Source organism: Triticum aestivum, chromosome 3A (assembly GCF_018294505.1).
Source record: "Triticum aestivum cultivar Chinese Spring chromosome 3A, IWGSC CS RefSeq v2.1, whole genome shotgun sequence".
NCBI lineage: Eukaryota > Viridiplantae > Streptophyta > Magnoliopsida > Poales > Poaceae > Triticum > Triticum aestivum.
The window spans coordinates 686,895,804-686,919,449 of NC_057800.1; the positions used below are offsets into that span (position 1 = coordinate 686,895,804).

Genomic DNA, 23,646 nt, shown 5'->3' on the forward strand with positions numbered 1-23,646 from the left:
TGTATTTTTATGATCTTTGTGGTGACTAGCACAAGCATGCAAAGTAGCTTTCGTGATATTGCTGATTTTAGGGACTTAGGATTTTGCTAAGTCCTTGCTTTGCTGTTATTTTTATGGCATGTATCCATGATGCTACAGTGAGATTCATGATTGTTTTGAGTTGCTTCAGTGAGGATGATTTTGACATATGGTTATGCTATATTCATCCATGCCCCTGTTTGCATTTATGGAGTGCCCTAGCATGACTTAATTTTGCTCTACTTTTGCTATAAAATGTTCCTGGCAGATTGTTTACATGTTAATCAATTTTGCCATGGTTGATGTAGTTGATCCATGCATTCTATAGACTTGTTCTTGCCATGGTTAGCTTCATGAACATGTATTATTGCTGCTACTATGCTTATATTGTCATGCAATGCCTTGTGGTGAGTGAATCGAGCTCGCAAAGATGCCTTCATAATTCTGTTTATGCCATGCTCAGTTTTCTGCTAAGTCTGAATCTGTTAATGAAATTTGCTATGTTTACATGGGTGCCATAATATCTTATGTGCCTTTTTGGCTCTCTTGATCAGTAAGGGACTTTTGTTCTATGCTTTGATTAGATTCATGCCATGCCTTGGTTTGCTATTATATGTTCCTGTAGAATGTTGTTTGCTTGCTCTAAACATTGCTTCCTGGTGTTAATTCCTGACGTGTTAATATTTTCACTAAGTCTGTGATGCTGATATCTTTTGCACTTTTGCCATATTTGTTTGAACCTGCTCTTGTGTGATTTAGCCGTAGCTCAGTGTTCATCTTTTGTCAAGCATCTTAAGTAGATCACTGCCATGTGCTTTGTTGCTATGATGGAGTGCAGTAGCTTAGTTTCTTGTTGCATTCTAGATGGCATCGTGCTGTTAATCGCAGAATTGTGTCATTCTCGTTTTGCTTGCCATTTGCAAACCGTGCATCCGATTCCGGTGATCTTTATATCGATTTCGAATGAAATCAACTCATCTTTCCAGCGGCGCACTTGGTTTGCTAAGTTGATGCCTTTATCAATCTTTTTCTTCCGAAGCACGCATATGCATTGCATATCACATCTCGTATATCATGCCATGTTTTGCATCATGTTGCTTGCGCATTGCACCATGATTGATTGTTGGTCTTTTGCTTGTGTTCTTGCTTTGGGTAGAGCCGGGAGACGAGTACGTGATCGAGGAACCCGTTGAGTACGCTTACGAGGATCAAGCTTTCGTCAACTCGGAGAACTTTGCAGGCAAGATGACCATACCCTCGAAATCACTTCTATATTTGCTTGCTAGTTGTTCGCTCTATTGCTATGCCGTGATACCTACCACCTGCTTTATCATGCCTCCCATATTGCCATGTCAAGCCTCTAACCCACCTTTCCTAGCAAACCGTTGTTTAGCTATGTTACCGCTTTTGCTCAGCCCCTCTTATAGCGTTGCTAGTCGAGGTGAAGTTGGAGTTTGTTCCATGTTGGAACATGGATATTGTTGGGATATCATTATTAATATCTTGTTTACTTTAATGCATATATATACTTGGTAAAGGGTGGAAGGCTCGGCCTTATGCCTGGTGTTTTGTTCCACTCTTGCCGCCCTAGTTTCCGTCATACCGGTGTTATGTTCCTTGATTTTGCGTTCCTTACGCGGTTGGGTGTTATGGGAACCCCTTGACAGTTCGCCTTGAATAAAACTCCTCCAGCAAGGCCCAACCTTGGTTTTACCATTTGCCACCTAAGCCTTTTTCCCTTGGGTTCCGCGGACTCAAGGGTCATCTTTATTTTAAACCCCCGGGCCAGTGCTCCTCTGAGTGTTGGTCCAAACTGTGCGATGTCCGGCGCCCCCTGGGCAACCAGGGTTTATGCCAACCCGACGTCTTGCCCATCCGATGTGCCCTCAGAACGAGATACGTGCGACTCCTATCGGGATTTGTCGGCGCATCGGGTGGCTTTGCTGGTCTTGTTTTACCATTGTCGAAATGTCTTGTAACCGGGATTCCGAGTCTGATCGGGTCTTCCTGGGAGAAGGAATATCCTTCGTTGACCGTGAGAGCTTGTGATGGGCTAAGTTGGGACACCCCTGCAGGGTTTGAATTTTCGAAAGTCGTGCCCGCGGTTATGGGCAGATGGGAATTTGTTAATATCCGGTTGTAGAAAACCTGTCACATAACTTAAATTAAAATGAATCAACCGCGTGTGTAACCGTGATGGTCTCTTTTCAGCGGAGTCTGGAAAGAGAACACGGTCTCGTGTTATGCTTGAACGTAAGTAGCTTCAGGATCACTTATTGATCACTATTAGCTTCTCGACCGTGCTTTGCTTCTCTTCTCGCTCTCTTTTGCGTAAGTTAGCCACCATACATGCCAGTGCTTGCTGCAGCTCCACCTCACTACCCCTTTCCTACCTTTAAGCTTAAATAGTCTTGATCGCGAGGGTGTGAGATTGCTGAGTCCCCGTGACTCACAGATACTTCCAAAAACAGATGCAGGTGCCGATGATGCCAGTGCAGGGGACGCTACCGAACTCAAGTGGGAGTTCGATGAGGATTCGGGCCGTTACTATGTTTTCTTTCCGGATGATCAGTAGAGGAGCCCAGTTGGGGCGATCGGGGATCTAGCATTTGGGGTCGTCTTTATTTATGTTGGTTCCGTAGTCGAACCTTGATTGTATTCTGGATGATGTATGATATATTTATGTATTTTTGTGAAGTGGCGATTGTAAGTCAACTCTTTATCCCTTTCTTATTCAGTACATGGGATGTGTAAAGATTACCCCTCTTGCGACATGCCTACCATGTTGTTATGCCTCTAAGTCATGCTCCGACACCTGGGAGATATAGCCGCATCGTGGGTGTAACAAATGCAGACTAAAAACCATGTTGTTTGGTAGTCTGCATTGCATCAGTGGCCAGATTACGCATCCTGTTTGATGTCGTGCATTTGTGCTTCAGGGGTGAGCACATGCAAACAACAATTGTTTGGTTGTGCGCGTAGTTGTTCTGCTCATCCCTTTCGAATGTGGCAGCCTTTACCACCAAAATGAAGTATACTTCATAGCAGACACCACATATGAACAACACAACACAATTAACACTACTCATAGTCACTAGACGTTATTAAACAGTGCATCATAAGATCTAAGACATAAGTGTAAGACAACAAGAAAAACCCATGTCCCTGCACAACCCTAGGGTGCTAATCCCTAGGCAAAACATACATGTTTGGCAACAAATTCATGACAAGTTCAGAACAAACATGCCCAAACTGACAACAAGATTAAGAGAGCTAACTAGAAAGCACGATGAATGTCGCCCTGACAGTAGTGCTTCTGGCACCTGACTTTGCACATGGTGGAGGTGGACGCGCTGTAGATTTGCACCTTGAAGCCCAGACCGGATAGCCTTAGGACAAGCAGGTCGTCGGGGACAATCTTGTGCCTCTGGCAAAAGTAGTCCTAACCCCTCCTCAGCACCATATGCCCGTGGAAAATCTAGACCTGGCCTAGAACTCGCACCACTTGTTAGCAGACAGCCTGACGATGCGAGGAGGCTTCGGGATGACAAGCATGGCAATGTCGTCCACGTCCTTGATGGGCACATAGAACCTCAATGGCTCTCATGCCCCCTCCTCATGGCCAATCCTAGGCCTGCGACTAATGCCCAACGGTTGGCTCATCGCGGCGAGCCTTCGCGGCATGTCCACCCTCTTGAGCCACCGGTTGGCCGGGATGATGTCCTCGGCATCCTCGGTGCAACACCTGCACCCCTCTACCAGCGGTGTCCCACTCCGTCTTCACGACCTTGTCAGCTCAGTGGACGTGAGTAAGTACACATCGCATCATACTATGATCATGCAGTTCGGTGGAACATGATCATAGCAACTTCCCAACATGCGTGCACATGTTGGGCATTGTTATGATCAGTGCTCAATTGCACTGATCATTGGCAGTTGCAAATGGGCAATGCTATGCAACTGCAATTGGATAGTGATATGATCTTATCATAGCATTGTCCAATTGCAATTGCCACTGATCGTGGCAGTTGCACTTGGACATTGACATGGTCAAAACTACCTAAAATGAATTCACATTTGTCCTACTACTATCAATAGCATGCAGATGCATTGTCCTACCATGATCATGCAAAAACGTAGCACCTACTATATGATCATGCATACAGACTATATGTTCATGCACACACCCTAACTAGCATTGTGACTCTACCAACAACCTAGAAACCATTTTTGATTACAACAACACCCTAACCAGCATCGTGATCATAGCAAGAACACCCTAACCGGCATGGCAATCATAGCAAGAACACCCTAACCAGCATTGTGATTCTACCAGGAACACCCTAACTACCAATCTAGTATTCTTGTGATAGGAAGAACAACCTAGTCAGTGTGGGGCAGTAGCATGAACACCTTAAGCGGTAGCAAGAACACCCGAACTACCAATCTAGCATTGTTGTGATTCACTGACAATCAATTGGATTTGAATCCAATCAAATCGAGTCAAGTGCAAGTGAATCCAACTGATTCGAAACTAGGCAAAAACTAACTACTAACGAGCATGTGAAACAAATTCTTTACATGAGTTGTTCCGGAGAAGCGGACGCCGGCGAGAACAGGGGTCTGACCAACGCTGATTCGAGGGCCCTCGCCACTTCAGCGGTGCTCATCGTGATGTGCGCGGTGGAGAAAGAGGACGTCGTAGTCGATGCTCCAGTCGCACTCCCCTCGGTCTGGCCTGGAGTTAGGATACTCCAGTCGCCGTCGCAGCCAACTTGCTTCCTTGCGCCGACACACCCCAAATGATTACCTCCGAAGTCGAAGCCAGATTGACTGGCACGACAACGCACGGTGGGTCAATGGCCGATGACTGCGGCTTGGTGCAGATGGGGGACGATGCCCGGGTTTCCGACATCATGTCAATGCCGGGCCGGTTGAGGTCGACCATCCACCGGTTTTGGATGGCGTTGTTGCCAACGAGGATGGAGGGCGACACGCGGCTAGGGGTCGGCGACCAGAGAGCACGAAGGGGCGGTGAGAGAGAGAGGGGGAGGAGGGAGAGTGAGTGTGTGGTGTGGATGCGAATGGGCGGTGATTGAAGAGAAGGGAGGATTTATGAGACGTCGCATCGTCTCCCGCACTTCCCGACACATGCAGGCGAAAAACATGTGGGCCGAGAAATGCGTGCAGCCCAGCCTACCAAACACATCATACCCGAACATGGCTTCTGAATTTTAGTTGATTTGGAGAGTGTTTCCTATCCCCAAATTGTAAAAGAAACGATACCATATTTTGTAATCGTACAAATCATTAAAAAATCATACTTGGCCACAAACACATTGCAACTCCGAACATTTTTTACGGCAAGCTTAGTGACTTGAGGATGACAACTTCAATTGTCAATAATCGTAACTTTTTTTTTCTTTTAGATGGCAACTTTATAGTTATAAAAAACAGCAGGGCCGGAGTGCTTCGTGCCACGTGTGGCACTTATCATTTTGGTTCATAATTTGGACACTGGGCTTGTGTGCTTAGATACTTGAGCTCTTTGAAGTTAGTGTTCGGTCCTGGTCTTTCGTTGATACGAGCATTTTAGTGAGCAAGTTATTGGACGCGTTAAATTTTTGAAGGCTTGTGATAGAACAAGTGGTGGAGGTTGTTCTAGTATTTGATGATCCTCCATACATATCCCTAACCCGGTAAGGCTTTGTTCGGTTAATCCCAACCCCAGGTGGATTTGAGGGGATTTGCAGGGATCCAGGTGGATTTGAGGGGATTTGCAGGGATTTTGGCTTGCAGGGGATTAATTCCCCCTCAATCCCCTTCAAATCCACCTCAACCGAACAAGCCCTAAAAGATCTTGACTGGTGGCGGTGGTTCATCCACTTTGAAGCCACCGCACAACTAAGCGAAGCATATACAGAAGTATGATATGATTGAGAAGGCCTTTGATAAGACTGAGCGTACAATCATCGTTCATATTATTATCCTTAGGCACAAAGAAGTATTGTGGAGTTAAGTGGCGTTGCTGGAAAAAAAAATACCAATGCTGTAGCAAACCAACATACAGACCGATAAGGTAACAAATTCTTGAGCAGATACAAAACTCGGAAGGAGATACAAAACCTGTGCTGTCTAAAATTTACCAAGAAAAACGGAACTTCTTCCGGTTGGTGTGGCCTCGTTGCTTCGATAGTGAAGTCCTGGATTCAACAAGCACCGACAGCTATATTCTGATTGATAAGTCCTGGATTCAACAAGCACCAACAGCTAAATTCTGATTGACACATGCACAAGCAACAGAGTCCAACTAGGCAGCTGATCCAAACACAACTGATGATGATGTGTTGCATCGAGTAAAACTTTCTCCACCTGATTCCTCTCCCTCTCTACTTCTTCCTTCTCTTCCTTCGCTTTTTCTCGCTCTCATCAGAACTTGATTCAGACTCAGAACTGGACCCTGAATCAGAGCTTTCTCCGCTTGATTCCGACTCAGACGGGGAGGGAGGCTTTTGTTGCTGCATTATCATGCGGGGCATGTTCTTCAGGTACTCTCGCAGGCTCTCCGTGATGCCTCCCAGACCGATGGAGGTGAAGAAATTTATGGAGAATCTGGTGTTCTTTGGATGGTCTCTTGGGAAGACCGACTCAAAGGATTCTTGCATGTTTGGATCATTTAGCCTCTCGTTGAGCAATCGTATACCAAGATGCTCTGACAATTCCTGCATGTGGAGAAACTTATTCAGTTGTCTGCTATGGTGAAAGGGCAAAGTGACATATAACAGGGAAGTAGCACGTTTATTTACAACATACCTGGAAGAGAATCTTTATAAAAATCCGGGAGGAAGATGTGGTGTCTTCCTCTGTCAACCGGATATAGGCCAAGACATGCCAAGGGAGAGCATCAGTACCCAACAAATGCGCGAAGAACTTGGCGACATTCCTCAACTTGTTTGTTTCGAGACGATGAATCATCGAATACTGTTGCACGAAACATTTTTCAAAGTTTTCTTGAAAAACTTTATTAATCATGCAAAACCGCTGCCCTAATAAACCATAGTACCGAAGGTATGTCCTCTCTTGACTGCAACACTCGAGAAGCATGATGTTCAGCTCCATCTGTCAAATGATGAAACAAATGAGTTTAGCTTTAAGGCCAATGGCATCTTCTGTGGATTTAGCATCAAACTATCAATAGAACACACAAGACGGAAAAACAAAGTCTGGCCATATAATGGGTAATCAGTTAAAATAAATTAGTGCAACGGAAAAAATGCATTATTTGACACAGCTGCAAAAGCTCGTATCAGCAGAGATTCAAGTACAGATGCATGAAATCAACTCCAAAAAAAACTTTGTACAGAAAAAATGTAAGACAATACACACAAAACGCAAATAGGAAGCAACTTCAACAAACAAAACTGCAATCAACATCAAATACCAAATCAGGAATATACAGTGCTTACCTCTTGCCCGGGTTCAAGTTTAATTTTTAGAAGCTTGTGACCAGCTTCTTCAAAATCAACACTGGACATGATTGTCAAATATATGGTTCTTCGAAGGTTGATAAGATTGGTCTCAGTTTTATCTCTTATCTCCATCTGCTCTTCGTCTTCTTCATCATCTGATTCTTCTTCATCCTCGCCATCAGAAGCATCATCAGACCCTTCTTCCTCTTCATCATCTTCTCCCAGGATGCTTTTCTTTAGGTTCTCGTAGGCCTTCTCATCTTCAGCAAAGTTCGGGTTTACTCTGAAAACATCTGTAGGTTGAAAAGGTCAGGGCTATACCACACAAAAGTACAAATTTATCCACTCATGTGATGTAAATAACAGAAAACAATGCCTATTATTGAAACAAAACCTTACTTAGATTAGTCTCAGGGTCTAGTTCAGTTTCAAGGGACATATCATGAGTAAATTGGTCCTCCTGCTCCACAAGATCCAGTTCTGGCCGGATGGCTGGGAATCCCTTTACATAGGCAAAGAAATAATATAATCAGAATTTATTGTGCAAGTGCAGCAAAAAAGGCACCAATTAGGACAACTATGCATTTACCTGAAATTTGGCCTTTCTGATAGCAAAAAGGCCTTCAATGAGAAACTGTACTCTCTTGTCTATTTCACCTTCATGAAGAATGCCTCGGAATCGTTCAAACATAGCTGCATAGATCAAGTAATATGTAAATGCATTGAGAATTAAACACAACAAGACTGTGGAAAGACTTGACGAAAATCAACAAGGAGAACAAAAAAATATTATATGACCAAAAATTGTTTTTAAACCAAAACAGTTACAATTAACAACAAATATGGACAGACGATTTAGTTCAGAAGATGTAAACTCTTGGTTCTGTTAATGTTAAAAGCATTAAGGTCATTTTTCGAAGTATGCCCTCAAGATGCAGCTTAGTTAGTTTGAAAGTTTAAATTTTGAAATTTCACAAGCTTAAGGACGTAGAATTAGTTGACCTGAAAAAAAAATGATGCTTGCCGGATCTTAAGAAATCATTCAAGAGTCAGCCATCTAAGGAAAACAACGAATGCAGAAGGGGAAAGTGAGGCATGCCTCTACAACTAACAATAGCTGTAAATTTAGTGGTAGATTCATACAATTCACGAGTCAGACCCCTTTAACACTCATCATAAACTTCTAGCCATGCAACTTAAGACTCGATAGTCCACCCATTCAGAAATAATAATTTTCAGCTAGATTTTAACATGTTTGGCCAAAATGTAGGTGTGCACCTCAGTGCAAGTGCGTCAGAAAATTCCAGGTAAAAAAGGTATTTCACAAGTGCTTTCCGACCAAATTTTAATTTACCATGAAAGTGATATATCTGCAGAGCCCATGTGTCATTGTAACGAATTCTAAGTGCCAAATTTTTGTGTCAAACATTATAGTCAGCGGATTATGTTTCTAACTTATGTTTTCCAGCATGCACAAAGTCAAGAACACAAATATATATTTAGGTGACAGGCAAATATAGTCAACAAATATATTTCCAGAACAACCAAATCCAGAACAGCGTTCCTAAAGCTGCATTTACACTAAACGTTAATTTCAACAGCTCACCATGAAGCCCCTGAGGAGTCAAGTCCTGCAATATTGCTCCGCATTCTTTCACAAACCCCACTGCCACCTGCCAGATGAGAGATATGACGTACATACTTCAGATATTTCCTTACAATAAGAGAGTACATAAAAAGGAATACCGAATACTCATGGAACTGAGCTACGCACCTCAACACTATCATCACTTGGATTATCAAGAAGTACAGTAAGAAGCTCCAGAGCCACAAGCTCGTGCACAACCACCTGATTAACCAAGTGTGCTATGAACTTGGTTGCCGCAAGCAATTGGGGCTGCAATCAACAAGAGCTGCAGTAAGCATTTTATGCAGCGAAAAATAAAAGCAATTAAGTGCATGGGTAATTCTTCACCAGATAATTTCAGCAGAATCATAAGACCCAACTCTAGACAACAAACAATGTTTGATCTTATATTCTTCACCAGATAATATCAGCAAAATCATAAGCCCCAACTCTAAACAACAAACAATGTTTGATCTTATATTCTTCACCAGATAATATCAGAAGAACCATAAGCCCCAACTCTAAACAGCAAACAATGTTTGATCTTATACTTTGAGAGTTCGATCCTAAATATCAAGTAAAAGATTGCCTTCATACATCAAATGCATACCGCATACATTCGGATTCATACATCATCAAACATACAACGATCCTGAATGCAGAGCACAAGTTTACCATATGTAATTATGGATACAGATTATATCTTAGGTTCATACATACAACTACATTGTTCTTTCTTACTTAACCTGCTGTAACCAACATTGTTCTTTTTACAGACTACTAAGAATCATATCCCGCAAAAAAAAGACTACTAAGAATCATCAGGATAGCTCATCTGATGAATGGTTAGGCTACAAAAATGGCAGAAACCTTGATTGGGGTTTGGGTGTAGGTAAACAAGCATAAATTACTAACATAGTATATCAACATAATTTGAAAATGAGTACCAAGTAGCCAGTAAGTATCAATTCTTACATGACAAGCTAAAAGAACGACCGAGTAACTCACCTTGTCATTTCTCTTATAGGCCCTCTTGAGCTGAAGCATGACACGGACAAGCAGCAGCCGACCAATCTCAGGGAACTTGGTATTGACAACCGCAACCAGCGCGGCAAACACATCTGTAAACCCAGGTGAAGCCATCTGCGACTTTATGCAAGACTGGCAGAAGAGGCCCCGCCCGCGAACCAGGTTCTCGGCCAACAGCTCCGGCACAAGATTCTTGATATTGGTGGCATTCACCTTGTTGACCAGCCCATTGATGCTCTTCTTGAGAGCATCCCACGTGAGCCTCTGGTACTCGGGGCTCGCCTTGTCCTCCACATCCCGCAGCATCTGCGCCATGCGGAAAGGCGGGATGTAGATCCCTCCCGTGCGGCCAGGGATCATCTCGGGCAGCGGCGGCGGGGGTGGCAGCGGTGGCGTCGGCTCCTTCCTCTCGGGGCTTGCCCGGCGCTCCTCATGGCCACGGTCCTCCACCCGCCTCCTAGAGCCCTCATCACGGCGGTGCCGCCTCCGGCGGTCGTCGGGGGAGGACCCCGACTCGGAGCTGGGGCTCCGGCGGCGGCGCCGCCGGTCCCGGTCGCGCTTGCTGCCGTGACGGTCGTCCCTCCCGTCGTCGGAATCCCTGGGGCGCCTCCGCCGGCGGTCGCCCTCCTTCTCGTCGTCGGAAGCCCCAGGCCGCCTCGCCCGGCGGCCGTCCTCCTCCTCCCCGTCGGAAACCCTAGCGCGCGACCGCGGGGGGTCGTCGGCCTTGCTGGGCTTGGCGACCCCGTTGCCCTCCGACGGGTTGGGGTCGTGGCGGCGGCGGCGGTCGGCATCACGGTCGGGCGGGGAAGCCCTAGATCTGCGGCGGCGGCGGTCGGCGTCGCGGTCGGGGGAGGGGGAACGCGACGGGGACGGCGACGGGCGGGGCTTGCGGTGGTCGCCGCGGCGCGGGGAGTCGTCGCGGTGCCGGCGGCGGCGGGGCGGCGAGGCGGCGGGCGAGGCGGAGGCGGAGGCGGCCATCGCGCGATGTCCAATCCCCTAGGATTCTAGCGAGGGGAGCGGGGTTGGGTTTTCTTTTCCGTCGGGTGATACTGATAGCCGATACCGAATTACCGACTCCGTCTGCTCTCACGTTTAAAGGCCTATTCGGTTTACAGAATTTTTAAATCGAAATAATAGTAGGCAAAATAACATTGATGCTATAGAACTGACACCAGATTTTTAAGCAATTCGAGCCAACGGCCTTAGTCATGTCGGATCCTACGGACTAATTCTAATAAAGTGTTCGCTTCCACGTACCCTTCTGAATGAACTACGAAGTTCACGACAAAAATAGTTCGCTCCGGATAACAATATGAGTGAACATTTTCAGGGTGAAAGTTTTAGTTTTTAGAGCATGACAATTTTCACCTTTTTGGATTAATGTAGCATGGCGGTTCTTTTTAGCCAGCATGGCAATTTCTGAAAGGCAATTCTTATTTTAGAACATGGTAATTCCCTATAAGTTATCCGTTCCATATGGCAATTCTAAAGTGATCGTTGGGGGTTAAAAAAAATCAGCGAATGAATCCGTTCTCTCTCTAGAGGAACGATCGTTAACTCAGATCACCCCTTTGAGCGGGCATCAGATGTATATTAGCGTCCATGACCTAGACGTTGTAGAATTGAAATGCCTTCTTCACTTCAATCTTTAAAAACTTCTCGTGAGATCAGGTCTAATGCTAAGAGCCCTTATAAATTAGGTCAATGTGAACACAATCCTGAAAATTCTATTATCCTATTACGTTTCTATGGAACAAATGACATACCCAGAAGATAATCCCGTAGGAAGAAATCATATGGGAATCCCGATTCTACTAATCAAATTAGCCCTAAATGTTTCAAAAAGGTTTCATTTTTTTTACAAATGTTCACAGTAAACGTGTCTATAATCCCTAAAAGTTCATATCAAAATTTAAATACTCATATAAAAAGAAAAATGACAAATCCATAGTTGATTAGTGTCACTTTGCTTTTGTCTTTTTTACACTATTCATGCTAGATTTGAGGGGCAAGATTGTGATGTTGCAGAAGAAACTGATTTGTCACCCGAAAAGCTAGTCAAGGGGTCAAATTGTATATAACGTCAACATAATGCATCATCTAACCATAGCAGTGATTGTCGACACCAACTTATGACACCTTAGTGGCCGTAAACAACCACATGTGTTTATCATTTTTTTAGTTGTGACCAAACTTTTCGTCCTCACTTGGATTGTTGCCAACCTTTTAGCATGTCGGTGGCTCCTACCAATTATAGTTTATTTGTGTAGGGAAAATTGGCCAACTCTTGGAGTACATAAAACATTGATCCAAATTTTGGCTACCCAAATTTTTGGTGGTGCAACCTTGGGCTCAAATCAAACGCACCTTGAATTTCTCACGCAACCCAGGTGGGACCTTTGGGACCGCTTGGATTTGATCACTGGATGCAAGACAAGATGAATACCACTGGAATCTAATATAGAGTGGCTGAGTGGGTTTTTTATGTAGACTATAGGCATTGAGTGCTCACGCTCTATGATTTCAGTGGATATAACAACAAAAATTGAAGTAGACGATGCAACTAAGTTAAAATTTCATGTGGTATCTTTGCCGATGTGTGGTCCTGGCAAAAGACAACCTTACTCGATGAAGTTGACAAGGAAGCAAGAAGTGTTGTTTCTGTCATTGATGAGACAATTAAATAGCTTTTCTTTTTAGAAGTGTTGTTTCTGTCATATTGATGACAATGAAGAAAGAAGTGTTGGCACGATCTACAACAAAACTCCAAAACAAGAAAAATGTATACAACAAAACTGCAAAAATCCAAGCCCTTTTCTTTTATAACCGTCAACTTCAAATCTCCAAAATGGACCAAGACCAGTGTACAAAAAAAAAGTGAATTGCATTACTAAAAAATACTCCTTGTCAACTGCTTTGTTGCCCAGAAGAGAGTTTGCTGTCCTAAGGGAATGGAGGCCTTGTGGTAATCAACATCATGGTACATAATCAAGCATTGGTTCTAAAATTCCTTGATAAATTTTTCAACCATGCAAACATTCAGTGGGTTAACTTGCTTTGGGAATCATACACGTTGGGCTCATACCACATGCTGAAAAACCTTGTGGTTCGTTCTGAATTTCTGAACAGTACGCATGCCTATACTCCTACACCAAATCTGAAGATATTTGGGTCCAGAGCTTTTATTCCTTAGATGACCCAAGCCTTCTCTTCAATTTGCCACCATCTCCTCAAGCTCACGCTGAATATGTAAGCCTCATGATTAGCAAACCTTCCAGCATGGAGTTAAGTGATTTGGACACCTTGGTCATTTCCATGGGGATCGGGCTATTCGGCAAAAAATATAAAAAAAAAATCTATATGTACTATCACAGAGAAATCACTTGCCAGGAGCCGTTCAAATGGATTTGGAAATCCAAGTTACAAATGAAGCTCAAGGTCTATTACTTTTTGACAGGCTGAACACTGGGAATATGGTCAAAAGAAGACACTATCAGATTGGCAATGAGTAATGAGTTCAGATATGTCCTATCAGATTGGCAATAGCCATGCTCTACTTTTTGAGCATTTGATATTCAACTGCACTTTCAGTAAAAACTGTTGGGCCAGAATGGGAATCCAGTGATACCTCTTGATGCTCCAGGAATGAGGCAGTGTAAAGGGCTAAACAAAACCATTCTGGAAAACAGTTTTTTGAGATCTTCACTGTTACTGCTTGGAACATTTGGAAGGAGAGGGAAAAATCAATTACATTTTCAACCACATAAATCCTTCCAGTAGAGCATGGTTAGAAATAACAAAGGCTGATCTCACTTGCTAAAATATAGAGTATCCTCTGATCTCAGTGATTTCATCACTTCTTTTCTCAACTACCTCTAGTTCCTGCTTTGTTGGCAAATCTCTGAACCAATGTGAGGATACATATCCCACACTCATTCTATTAAAATTTAATATAGCATAGTAGGAGCCCCTCCTACTATTTCAAAGTCTAAAAAAATATAATCAGATAGTATTTCAATACAACTGAGAACAGAGTACATTATGGCAAGGCCCGCTGTCAGCAAGCAACCGAATGAACTGAAGCATGAACATTCTATTATTGGGTGGAGCAACAAGCGGATATAAACCCCAGCAAGTAGGAGCAAACGATAAACCAAACAAAGCCTGGTCTTAAATGTGGAAGATGAGGCAGGAATAAACTTAGGTATCATCCTTCAGCAACCCCCGAGCTAGAGCATCAAGCTTTGATGGTCACGCTGCATAAGCATCGTCCCGACGGCCTGAGCTTTGACGTGCACCATTCAGAGCCTGTTGGCGCGGCAGGATCATACATCAGCGTCTGATACCCAGGTTCTTCCTCCAGTGAGAGGAGCAGCAGCTTCCCATCATGTGTCCCGAGAGAGAACCGCGTGCTGGAACTACCAGTAAGCGGCACTGGAACCTTCTTCCAGGAATTGTCTGCTGGGTCGAAAATCGCCAGAGACCTCTGGTTCTTCCACTCGATGCAGAAGAGCTTCTCACCAAGAACAGCATGAGCCGTGACCATTACACAGCCATTCCTAAACTCACCCCAGGCATGGCTATTTGTATCATACACGTCAATGTAACGGGAGTTACCAATTGTGAAGCTCGAACGGCCACCCATGACGTACATCTTGCCTACAAAGCTACACCCAAAGCAACCCCATCTCGGCCTGCGAAGGCCCCCGATCAACGTCCATTTATTTTGTTCTGGGTCATAAACTTCGACACTTGATAAACTATCACCACTGGGACCAAATCCACCAGCAACATATATCACACCGTTGACCTCTGCACACGCGAAGTCGCAACGAGCGACATTCATCTTAGAAAGGGCGGTCCACCTGCGGAATCAGAGGATAAATGAGTTGGTCCAACATTCGATAAAATGTTGAGGACTTGAGTATTGTTCTGCATTTGAACACTGTACATATCACCAAGTTACTATTGTTAATTCATTCACATTATTTGAAAACACAAGGTCAAGCTTTAAAGTTTGTCAGACTAATAAGATGTACTTTATTTTTCTGATGCATGAGAATCCACAAGAAACATACCTGTTGAGGAAACAATCATACTGGTAAACCTCATCAGAAACACATTCCTTGCCATGGTCAGCAGCATAGCCAGCAATGACGATGAGCTTCCCGTCAAGGACAACCACACCAAACCCAGCTTTGGTTGGTCCAGGCATAAGCGGAAGAGGGGTGTTCTTTTGCCCCTGACATCCCAAAACCTCCCAATGAGAACCCTTTGCTTGAGCATCAGCGGTCAAGACATACACACACTCGTCAAGCTTCTGAACCTCTTTCCTTACAGCAATTAATTCTTTGCTCTCTAGGAATGACATCCACCTCTTGGAAACTCCACCCATGACAGGGAAATGAGTTCGAGGAACAAGGGCAAGACATATCTTTGCCAGGTCTTCTGGCAAGCCAGGGATTAAAGCACAGTATTGATCACAATCCCCTTGTGGCGTAAAGCAGAAGGAAAGTTTTGGCCTTGTTGGGGACTTGAGCTGCATTGTAGCACGCAGGAATGTCTGTGGTTGAACAAACTGTTCCCGTGTACCAACGATTGTAACCATTGCAAAATGTGGCAGCAAGCAGCTCAATGTTTGCCTCCCCTTCTTAGCCAATAGTACTGAAAACCTTTGGCTTATTTATGAACCTTAGTAGATACTATAAATAGCAATGGCTCGAATGGAACGATTCATGGAATCCGTCTCCTATGGGAATGGTAAGAGACAAGGGTTTGAATGATGCTGAAATGATGTTCTTCAACTTTGATGTCTCTGTTTTAGTTATTCTTGCTGTATCAGCCATCCAATGAGAATTTTTGGAATTGTTTTCCCGGATTGAATCAGCACTTGTCTCCTTATTGATAAAGTAGAAACCGTTTCCTCCCTTGCGCATTGCCTTAATATCTATATCCACAGAACATAAATATTAAAATATCAGCTAAATTTGCAGTCAAAGTTGCTAGGAACAAACAGGCGTAAGATATATATATACCTTTGGCCATATAATCGTTTTACTATTAGCCGGCAGCAGTGTCCATCTCTGCGAGTCTAATTGCCTGCAGTCAGCATACAAAATGATTTAGCACCAAGTAGGAACTGTAGAAGCAATCCTGTGATACTGTTTGGGCAACTCCAAAGTAACACCAGTAAAACAACATAACAGAATATTCTTTACAGCAGCTTTGTTTAATATTAGTCACTAGAGAATGGAAAGGAACACAAACTGTCAAACTCCGCCTTTTAACAACAAAAGCAGTTTTTCTATGACATCCACAGTGTGAGGAGTGTCTCCAATTTTAAAATTGATGTGAACATGTCAATGCTGTCATGATCTTCATATGAGCAATTGCTTAAAACACATATGCTCTGCAGGTGAAATGGACATCTAATTATAGGAGACACAAGAAATTCCTGAGGCTCGACACTACCAATAGACAGCAAATATGGAGTATGCCATCGTCGTGTACCGTAAACAATTAGCTGTTCCTAGCATGAGAGGAACTACGGATCAGTTATAACTCATAAGGTCCCGTAGCAGAAACCATGTCGAAATGATTATTGCTGGAACCAATTACTGTGTATAACAAGCTAGAAAAGCCATCTTTAGCAAGCAGCTGAAGCAAGTTATTGTGACCAACCAATTCACCTTACATACAAATAATAAAAGGATAGAGCAGAACTGATCCATGTGTCGATTGATATAATGAACTGAAACCCAATCAATCCTCTGAAAGAAGAAGGCAACCATTTAAACATAGACTGGCCAAATAAAATTTAACTTTGACACGGTAGGTACCCAAGCAAATCAAATCGTCAAGTTGGAACCAGTCTGAATCACTGAAGAACGAATCAGGTGTGAGGAAGTAATTCTCAAGAGTCAAACAACCAGAGGATACCACAGGTCGAAGCCCAGCGAACCTAAGGATTCAACTCTACTCTGAACAAGTTGACCATTAAAATAAGGATTATGGCCTCCAGGAAAACTGGAGCGGCTGACTTCAGATCTGCTTCAAATTTAGACGACATCGTAATACTAGTAATTAACCACTGAGAACATAAATGGATATGGGGATCTGAGACTCGACTACGACAGCAAACTGAAATCTTGGCCTAGGAATTAATGCCGGAGCCAATCGGACAAGCAGAAATTGGGGCGAGTAGGCTGAGATTGCCCCTAGAAAATCCAATTTTTTGCAGGCTTCCCGAATCCGGGAAGAGCCCATCGATTCTGCGCCGGAGCGGGAGATGTGCAGGCAGATCAAACAGTGGATTCGAGCAAGAGGGATCTACTACTACCTGAAATGGAAAAAGGAGCCCAATCCGACGAATCCCACCGAAGCTGTGGAAGGAGCAGCGGCAGCAGCTGCAGATTGGGCACACGAGGAGGAAATTGGGGGGATGATTGGGGAGGCGGTGGGTGGAACCGTGTGAGACTCAGACTAGGGCTTCGTCTAAAAAAGGTTTCTTTATAGGCGTGTGTAGATTAGATGGCATGGGGATGACGCGCTTGTGGAAGGAAGCTCACAAGCCGGGTGAACTCGGACAGTGAAAGATGCGATTCTACTGCTGGCTGTTCCTCGCTAGCTTTTGGTTCCATCACTCTCAGCGTCGGCAATTCTGGATAAATATTCACACAGCTCAGATGGTCCGTTAAAACGTGGCTGGTAACGATTTGGAGTATAGTAGAACTTCCACCGTTCACAAATATTACCTCTGTCCCAAATTATTTGTCTTCAATTTTTTTAATACAAACACTAAACGTGTCTAGATATATCCGTATGTAGACAAATCCAAAAGAAAAAGTTCAGGACCGAGAAAGTATAAGATGTTCTAATTTTTCTTTAAATCCAAAGCATATAGACACATTTTAGTATGTTTATTTACTCATTTTAGTCTGTATATGTTCATATTGAAATAATCAAAACATCTTATATTTGTGAATGGAGCGAGTACAGCATAAGGTTGTGGAATACAATATGCAAATATGCAGTACATGGTTCTCTGCAGGCCAAAGAGTGTCTCCGAATTGGACACTCCAAATGTCTACGGACGCTTCATGTCCGTTCTTGAACACCGATAGGAGAGCCGGTCATCCAACCACAAGCATAATTGTCGGCCTCATTTCAAACAGAGTAGGACAGACAAGAACGAAATTCACGCAAAACGAGTGATATTAATTGAATTTCTAAATATTTTGCAACCGGAAGGACGAAATTTAATGAAGTTCAACTAAACCCGACGAAATTTAGACTAAACTACACGATGTACTGGATGGTGTCCTAGTACGCATGGCAGCCTTGGCCGGTGACACCTCCGTTGTCAGAGGCGGAGGACGAAAAAAATTTAAGGTGTGGCGAAGTCTTAAGAAAATAATTCTTTTGATGCAAATCAAAAGAGTTAAGACAAATTACAAACGAAAAGCCAAATACAATGAATATGTAGTCATGTTTCAATAGGAAAACAACCTAAAATATATCGATAATGAAGCTTTCAATGGCATGTGCCGAAATATTGACACTTTCACAGATGCTTGGATTTGTCACTATCAAATACTTCAAAATACTTCTTCAAATCTGCAATCACAATATTAATATATCACTACAATCTACTTGAATTTAAGGCTTGAAGTTGCTGTTCAAAATTGCTATAAAATTTCAGAACAAAGAGAAATTACCTCTTCCCCTTTTCTTTGGATTTACTAGTCCATTCCCCTTTCTATCCATCTTCTAGTAATCTGGACAAAACGGCACCGGCTGGGCATCTTATTAGCTTATACGTATAATCATCTAAATACAAAAACTTGTTCGTACAATACACAGTTATATTCAGAAACTGCAGTTGGTTCGGAATTTCAGATCCTCGAAAATTGACAGAAGAAAAATCGGCAATTTCTGACAAAGTGGCTGCAACTAGTCTCTGGTTCGGACCCTGAGGAATTATCAAGGAATTGCTAGGAAAATCCCAATGGAGCTTGCTACCGCCACTGGAGCCATCGGTTGCTGCCGCCGCTGAAGACGTCGCTTGCTGCCTTTGCTGGAGCCCCGCTGGAGCCACCGCTGAAGCTTGCTGCCGCAGCCTTCTAAGCCCCCAGCCCCCATCCTGCCCGTGGTCGATCTCCACGGGGCACCGCTACTGGCCCAACAGCCTGGATGCGTCGGCCCAACAGCCTGGATGCGTCGGCCCATCAGCTCTGTACCGGCACTGCAGTCGAACGAGTCCAGAGTTTGTCGATCGGTAGATCCGTAGATTAGATGCATACATATTAAAAAAAAATTGCCCAAAATCTAGGTATGGCGGCTGCCATATCCTGCCCACCGGAGCCCTCCGCCAGTGTCCGTTGTGATCCTTCCAGCGACGTAAGGCCACATACAGCCCTGATCAATCACCACTGGGCGCGAGGCGCAGACAGTCGACTACCTCTACTGTATGGTGCAGGCGCTTGGACGCGTCATCCTGGCGGCAATGGTCGCCCGCGAACGTTGCCCCGGCATTACCGCCCCCCGTCCATGGCGAGGGCACGGACGGCACGCTCGGACTCGACCATCCCTATATATTTTGAAGAGTTGGTTGTTGACCGACGATGACATTGGGCTAACGTTTGCGCGGCGGTCCGAAATGGGTCCTCGGCCCATGCCAACATGAGGCCGGGGTCAGCAAGACATCTGAATTCGTGAATGCGGCCTGATGTGCTGGTCCTAGCTCATGACTTGTGGTTACTATCTCTTTATTCTCCATTTGATATACCATATTGCTTTGTTTAAGTTTTTATTTATTGTTGTTATCTGCTACCTCTTGAGCACTTGCGTTGGTTTCCCTTCAAGAGAAAAGGGTGATGCAGTAAAGTAGCGTAAGTATTTTCCTCAGTTTTTGAGAACCAAGGTATCAATCCAGTAGGAGGCCACGCACGAGTCCCTCGCACCTATACAAACAAATAAATCATCGCAACCAACGCGATAAGGGATTGTCAATCCTTACACGGTCACTTACGAGAGTGAAATCTGATAGATATAATAAGATAATATTTTTGGTATTTTTATGATAAAGAAAAATAAAAGATGCAAAGTAAAATAAATGGCAAAGGAAATAACTAAGTATTGGAAGATTAATATGACGGAAGATTGACCCGGGGGCCATAGGTTTCACTAGTGGTTTCTCTCAAGAGCATAAGCATTCACGGTGGGTAAACAAATTATTGTTGAGCAATTGACAGAATTGAGCATAGTTATAAGAATATCTAGGTATGATCATGTATATAGGCATCACGTCCGAGACAAGTAGACCGACTCCTGCCTACATCTACTACTATTACTCCACACATCGACTGCTATCCAGCATGCATTTAGAGTATTAAGTTCAAGAGAACAGAGTAACGCTTTAAGCAAGATGACATGATGTAGAGGGATAAACTCATGCAATATGATATAAACCCTATCTTGTTATCCTCGATGGCAACAATACAATACGTGCCTTGCTGCCCCTACTGTCACTGGGAAAGGACACCGCAAGATTGAACCCAAAGCTAAGCACTTCTCCCATTGTAAGAAAGATCAATCTAGTAGGTCAAACCAAACTGATAATTCGAAGAGACTTGCAAAGATAACCAATCATACATAAAAAAATTCAGAAAAGATTCAAATATTGTTCATAGATAAACTTGATCATAAACCCATAATTCATTGGTCTCAACAAACACACCGTAAAAAAAGATTACATCGAATAGATCTCCACAAGGGAGGGGGAGAACTTTGTATTGAGATCCAAAAAGAGAGAAGAAGCCATCTAGCTAATAACTATGGAGCCATAGGTCTGAAGTAAACTACTCACACTTCATCGGAGAGGCTATGGTGTTGATGTAGAAGCCCTTCGTGATCGATGCCCCCTCCGGCGGAGCTTCGAAAAAGGCTCCAAGATGGGATCTCGTGGATACAGAAAGTTATGGTGGTGGAATTAGGGTTTTGGCTCTGTAAGTGCATCTAGTGCCACCCCTAATTGGTTTTAGAGTATTGACAACAAACCTAATTGAGGGACTAATGTGTTTGTGAGAATTGCAGGATAACGCAGGTAGAAGTCCCTCATTGATTCGGTTTTCCTACCAGAGATGACCCCTAAAAATGTATAAAGACATTGAAGTCAGAGGTGGTATGTGAAGACATTCACATTGAAGACTATGATAAGAGAAGACATCGTGTGAAGACTATGGAGCGCGAAGACTTAGCAGTTTCATCGTTCTGTGTTTTTCTTTGTTGAGTCATAGGAACCACCGTACTGTTAAGTGGGGTCCAAGAGAACCAGTCAGAATGACTGAAGTGATGCTTAACCAAAATCCTATGTCTTCGAGTGAAGACTATGAGAGCAAATCTTGTCCAGAGTTGGATAAGTCAGCTTTGCTTGTAGTCCAAGTAAAATTGTTGTATGTGTTTGAAATCTGACTGTTGGAATATGTGTCAGTTCCTTAGTGACCAAGGGTCATTTCAGACAAATCAGGTCGGGTTGCCAAGGGGCTATAAATAGCCCACCCCCTACAACCATAAACGGTTGGCTGCTCAGAGTTAGAGTATGGCTTTTTTTGTTTGAGAGCAACCCACCTCGAAGCCTTTGAGAGAGAATTCCTTGCGAGGATAAAGCCCTAAACACCCAGAGCTAAAGAGTGTTAGGCATCACTTAAGTCTTCCTGTCTGTGTGATCTGAAGACTTATTACACTTGAGGACTGTGAATCCTCCAGTCGGTTAGGCGTCGCGTTCTGGGCATCCAAGAGTCATTGTGGATCGCCGGTGAACGAAGTCTGTGAAGGTTTGGAAGTCTACCTTGAAGACTTACCAGAGTGATTGGGCGAGGACTGGGTGTCCTTAGCTCAAGGGGAATAAGGTGAAGACGAGGTCTTCTGAGTTGAATCTCAGCCTCCCTAACCAGATGTACAGTTGTCACAACAACTGGAACTGGTCCAACAAATCATTGTCTTCCACGAGTCACTGGTTTCATCCTTCCCTTCCCTTTACTTACTGTTGGTCCTTGTGAAGTCATTGTATGATTGCATTATTTTTTGTCTTCACTGAGTGACTGCTTATTCTGATTGGCTTCAGAATATCTTCCTACCTGATCTTTACTGCCTAGCTGCTATCAGTCATTGTGCTTTCACTTCATTGAATACTTGACTATGGTTTGCCTAGTGTAGTCTACCTTCCGCTGCATGGTAATAGGTTTATTTCTTGTCTTCGAAACTTCCATCTTTTGAAGACTTCCATAAAAATTGCCTATTCACCCCCCCTCTAGTCGATCACTAGCACTTTCAGGCTCCGTATCTGGTAGTTTGGTGGTATGTAAGTATATATAGGAGGAACGAGTACGTCGGTGGAGCAACAGGGGGCCCACGAGGGTGGAGGGCGCGCCCAGGGGGGTAGGCGCGCCCTACCTCGTGGCCTCCTGGTTGATGTCTTGACGTAGGGTCCAAGTCCTCTGGATCACGTTTGTTCCAAAAATCACGTTCCCGAAGGTTTCATTCCATTTGGACTCCGTTTGATATTCTTTTTCTGTGAAACCCTAAAATAGGCAAAAAAAACAGCAATTCTGGGTTGGGCCTCCGGTTAATAGGTTAGTCCCAAAAATAATATAAAAATGTATAATAAAGCCCAATAATGTCCAAAACAGAATATAATATAGTATGGAACAATAAAAAATTATAGATACGTTGGAGACGTATCATTATCATCTTTACTATTTCATCTGTTTCTAAATAGTATAACGCTGCGTTTGGATGTCTGTATTGGAAGCCTCCGTATTGAATTGGTTTTAGTACCAATTCAACAAGGAAATTGTAATGGACATGAATACGAATTCACTCATTTGGATGCTCATTGAATTGGCTCATGGAATCATGGCGAGGTTTCAATACCAAATCCTGTTTGGATGGCAAACTATGGAATTTCATAGTGCTTTGTTCTTTTTGCATCAAATCAATGTTTGTACAATGTGTGACTATTGAATGAACTGTCCACCTGTACGCGAGCATTTTATCGTCTCTCCACCTGAACTAACCATGACCTCTCGAGTGAGCAATTACATGAAGTAACTTGTACATAACTATGTAGAACAAAGTACAAAACAAAAGTTGCAGATTTCACCAAAGAAGAACACTTGTATAAAACAGATTTCAAAAAGGAGTGGGGAAATATGATAAGCTTGGGTGCTGACAAACTACTTGAATTGGCTGGAAAGGAAGAGGAAGAAGTGGAGCAATGGAAGGGGAAGAAGGAGAGAGCATATGAAGGGATCTGGCGGCAGAGGAGATGGCAACGAGCAAAGGAGATGGGAACTGAAGGCTGAGGAGCAGAGGATCCGGTGGCATGGGAGGGACGTCGGAGAAGGCGTAGAGGAGGAGGAGCGGCGGCGGAAGACTAGGTCTAGGTCGTGGCGTCCATGGAGGAGATGGGGCGACAGAGGAGATGGGGCGGCCAAGGGATGA

The 23,646-nt window shown here is 43.8% G+C and overlaps 2 protein-coding genes across 2 annotated transcripts; both read right to left on the minus strand.

The window, feature by feature from the left end:
* Positions 1-5,951: 5,951 nt before the first annotated feature.
* Positions 5,952-11,178, minus strand: LOC123063227 (pre-mRNA-splicing factor CWC22 homolog). The gene is made up of 8 exons (XM_044486968.1): positions 10,123-11,178; positions 9,262-9,384; positions 9,094-9,160; positions 8,077-8,180; positions 7,887-7,989; positions 7,485-7,780; positions 6,832-7,137; positions 5,952-6,740 (listed from the first exon to the last, which is right to left on the minus strand). Exons 1-8 carry the CDS (start codon positions 11,119-11,121, stop codon positions 6,408-6,410), a joined length of 2,331 nt encoding a protein of 776 aa, XP_044342903.1. The 5' UTR covers positions 11,122-11,178; the 3' UTR covers positions 5,952-6,407.
* A 2,867-nt stretch (positions 11,179-14,045) lies between these two features.
* Positions 14,046-17,784, minus strand: LOC123063228 (F-box/kelch-repeat protein At1g67480). The gene is made up of 4 exons (XM_044486969.1): positions 17,483-17,784; positions 16,179-16,242; positions 15,222-16,090; positions 14,046-15,008 (listed from the first exon to the last, which is right to left on the minus strand). Exons 3-4 carry the CDS (start codon positions 15,749-15,751, stop codon positions 14,381-14,383), a joined length of 1,158 nt encoding a protein of 385 aa, XP_044342904.1. The 5' UTR covers positions 15,752-16,090; positions 16,179-16,242; positions 17,483-17,784; the 3' UTR covers positions 14,046-14,380.
* Positions 17,785-23,646: the final 5,862 nt, after the last annotated feature.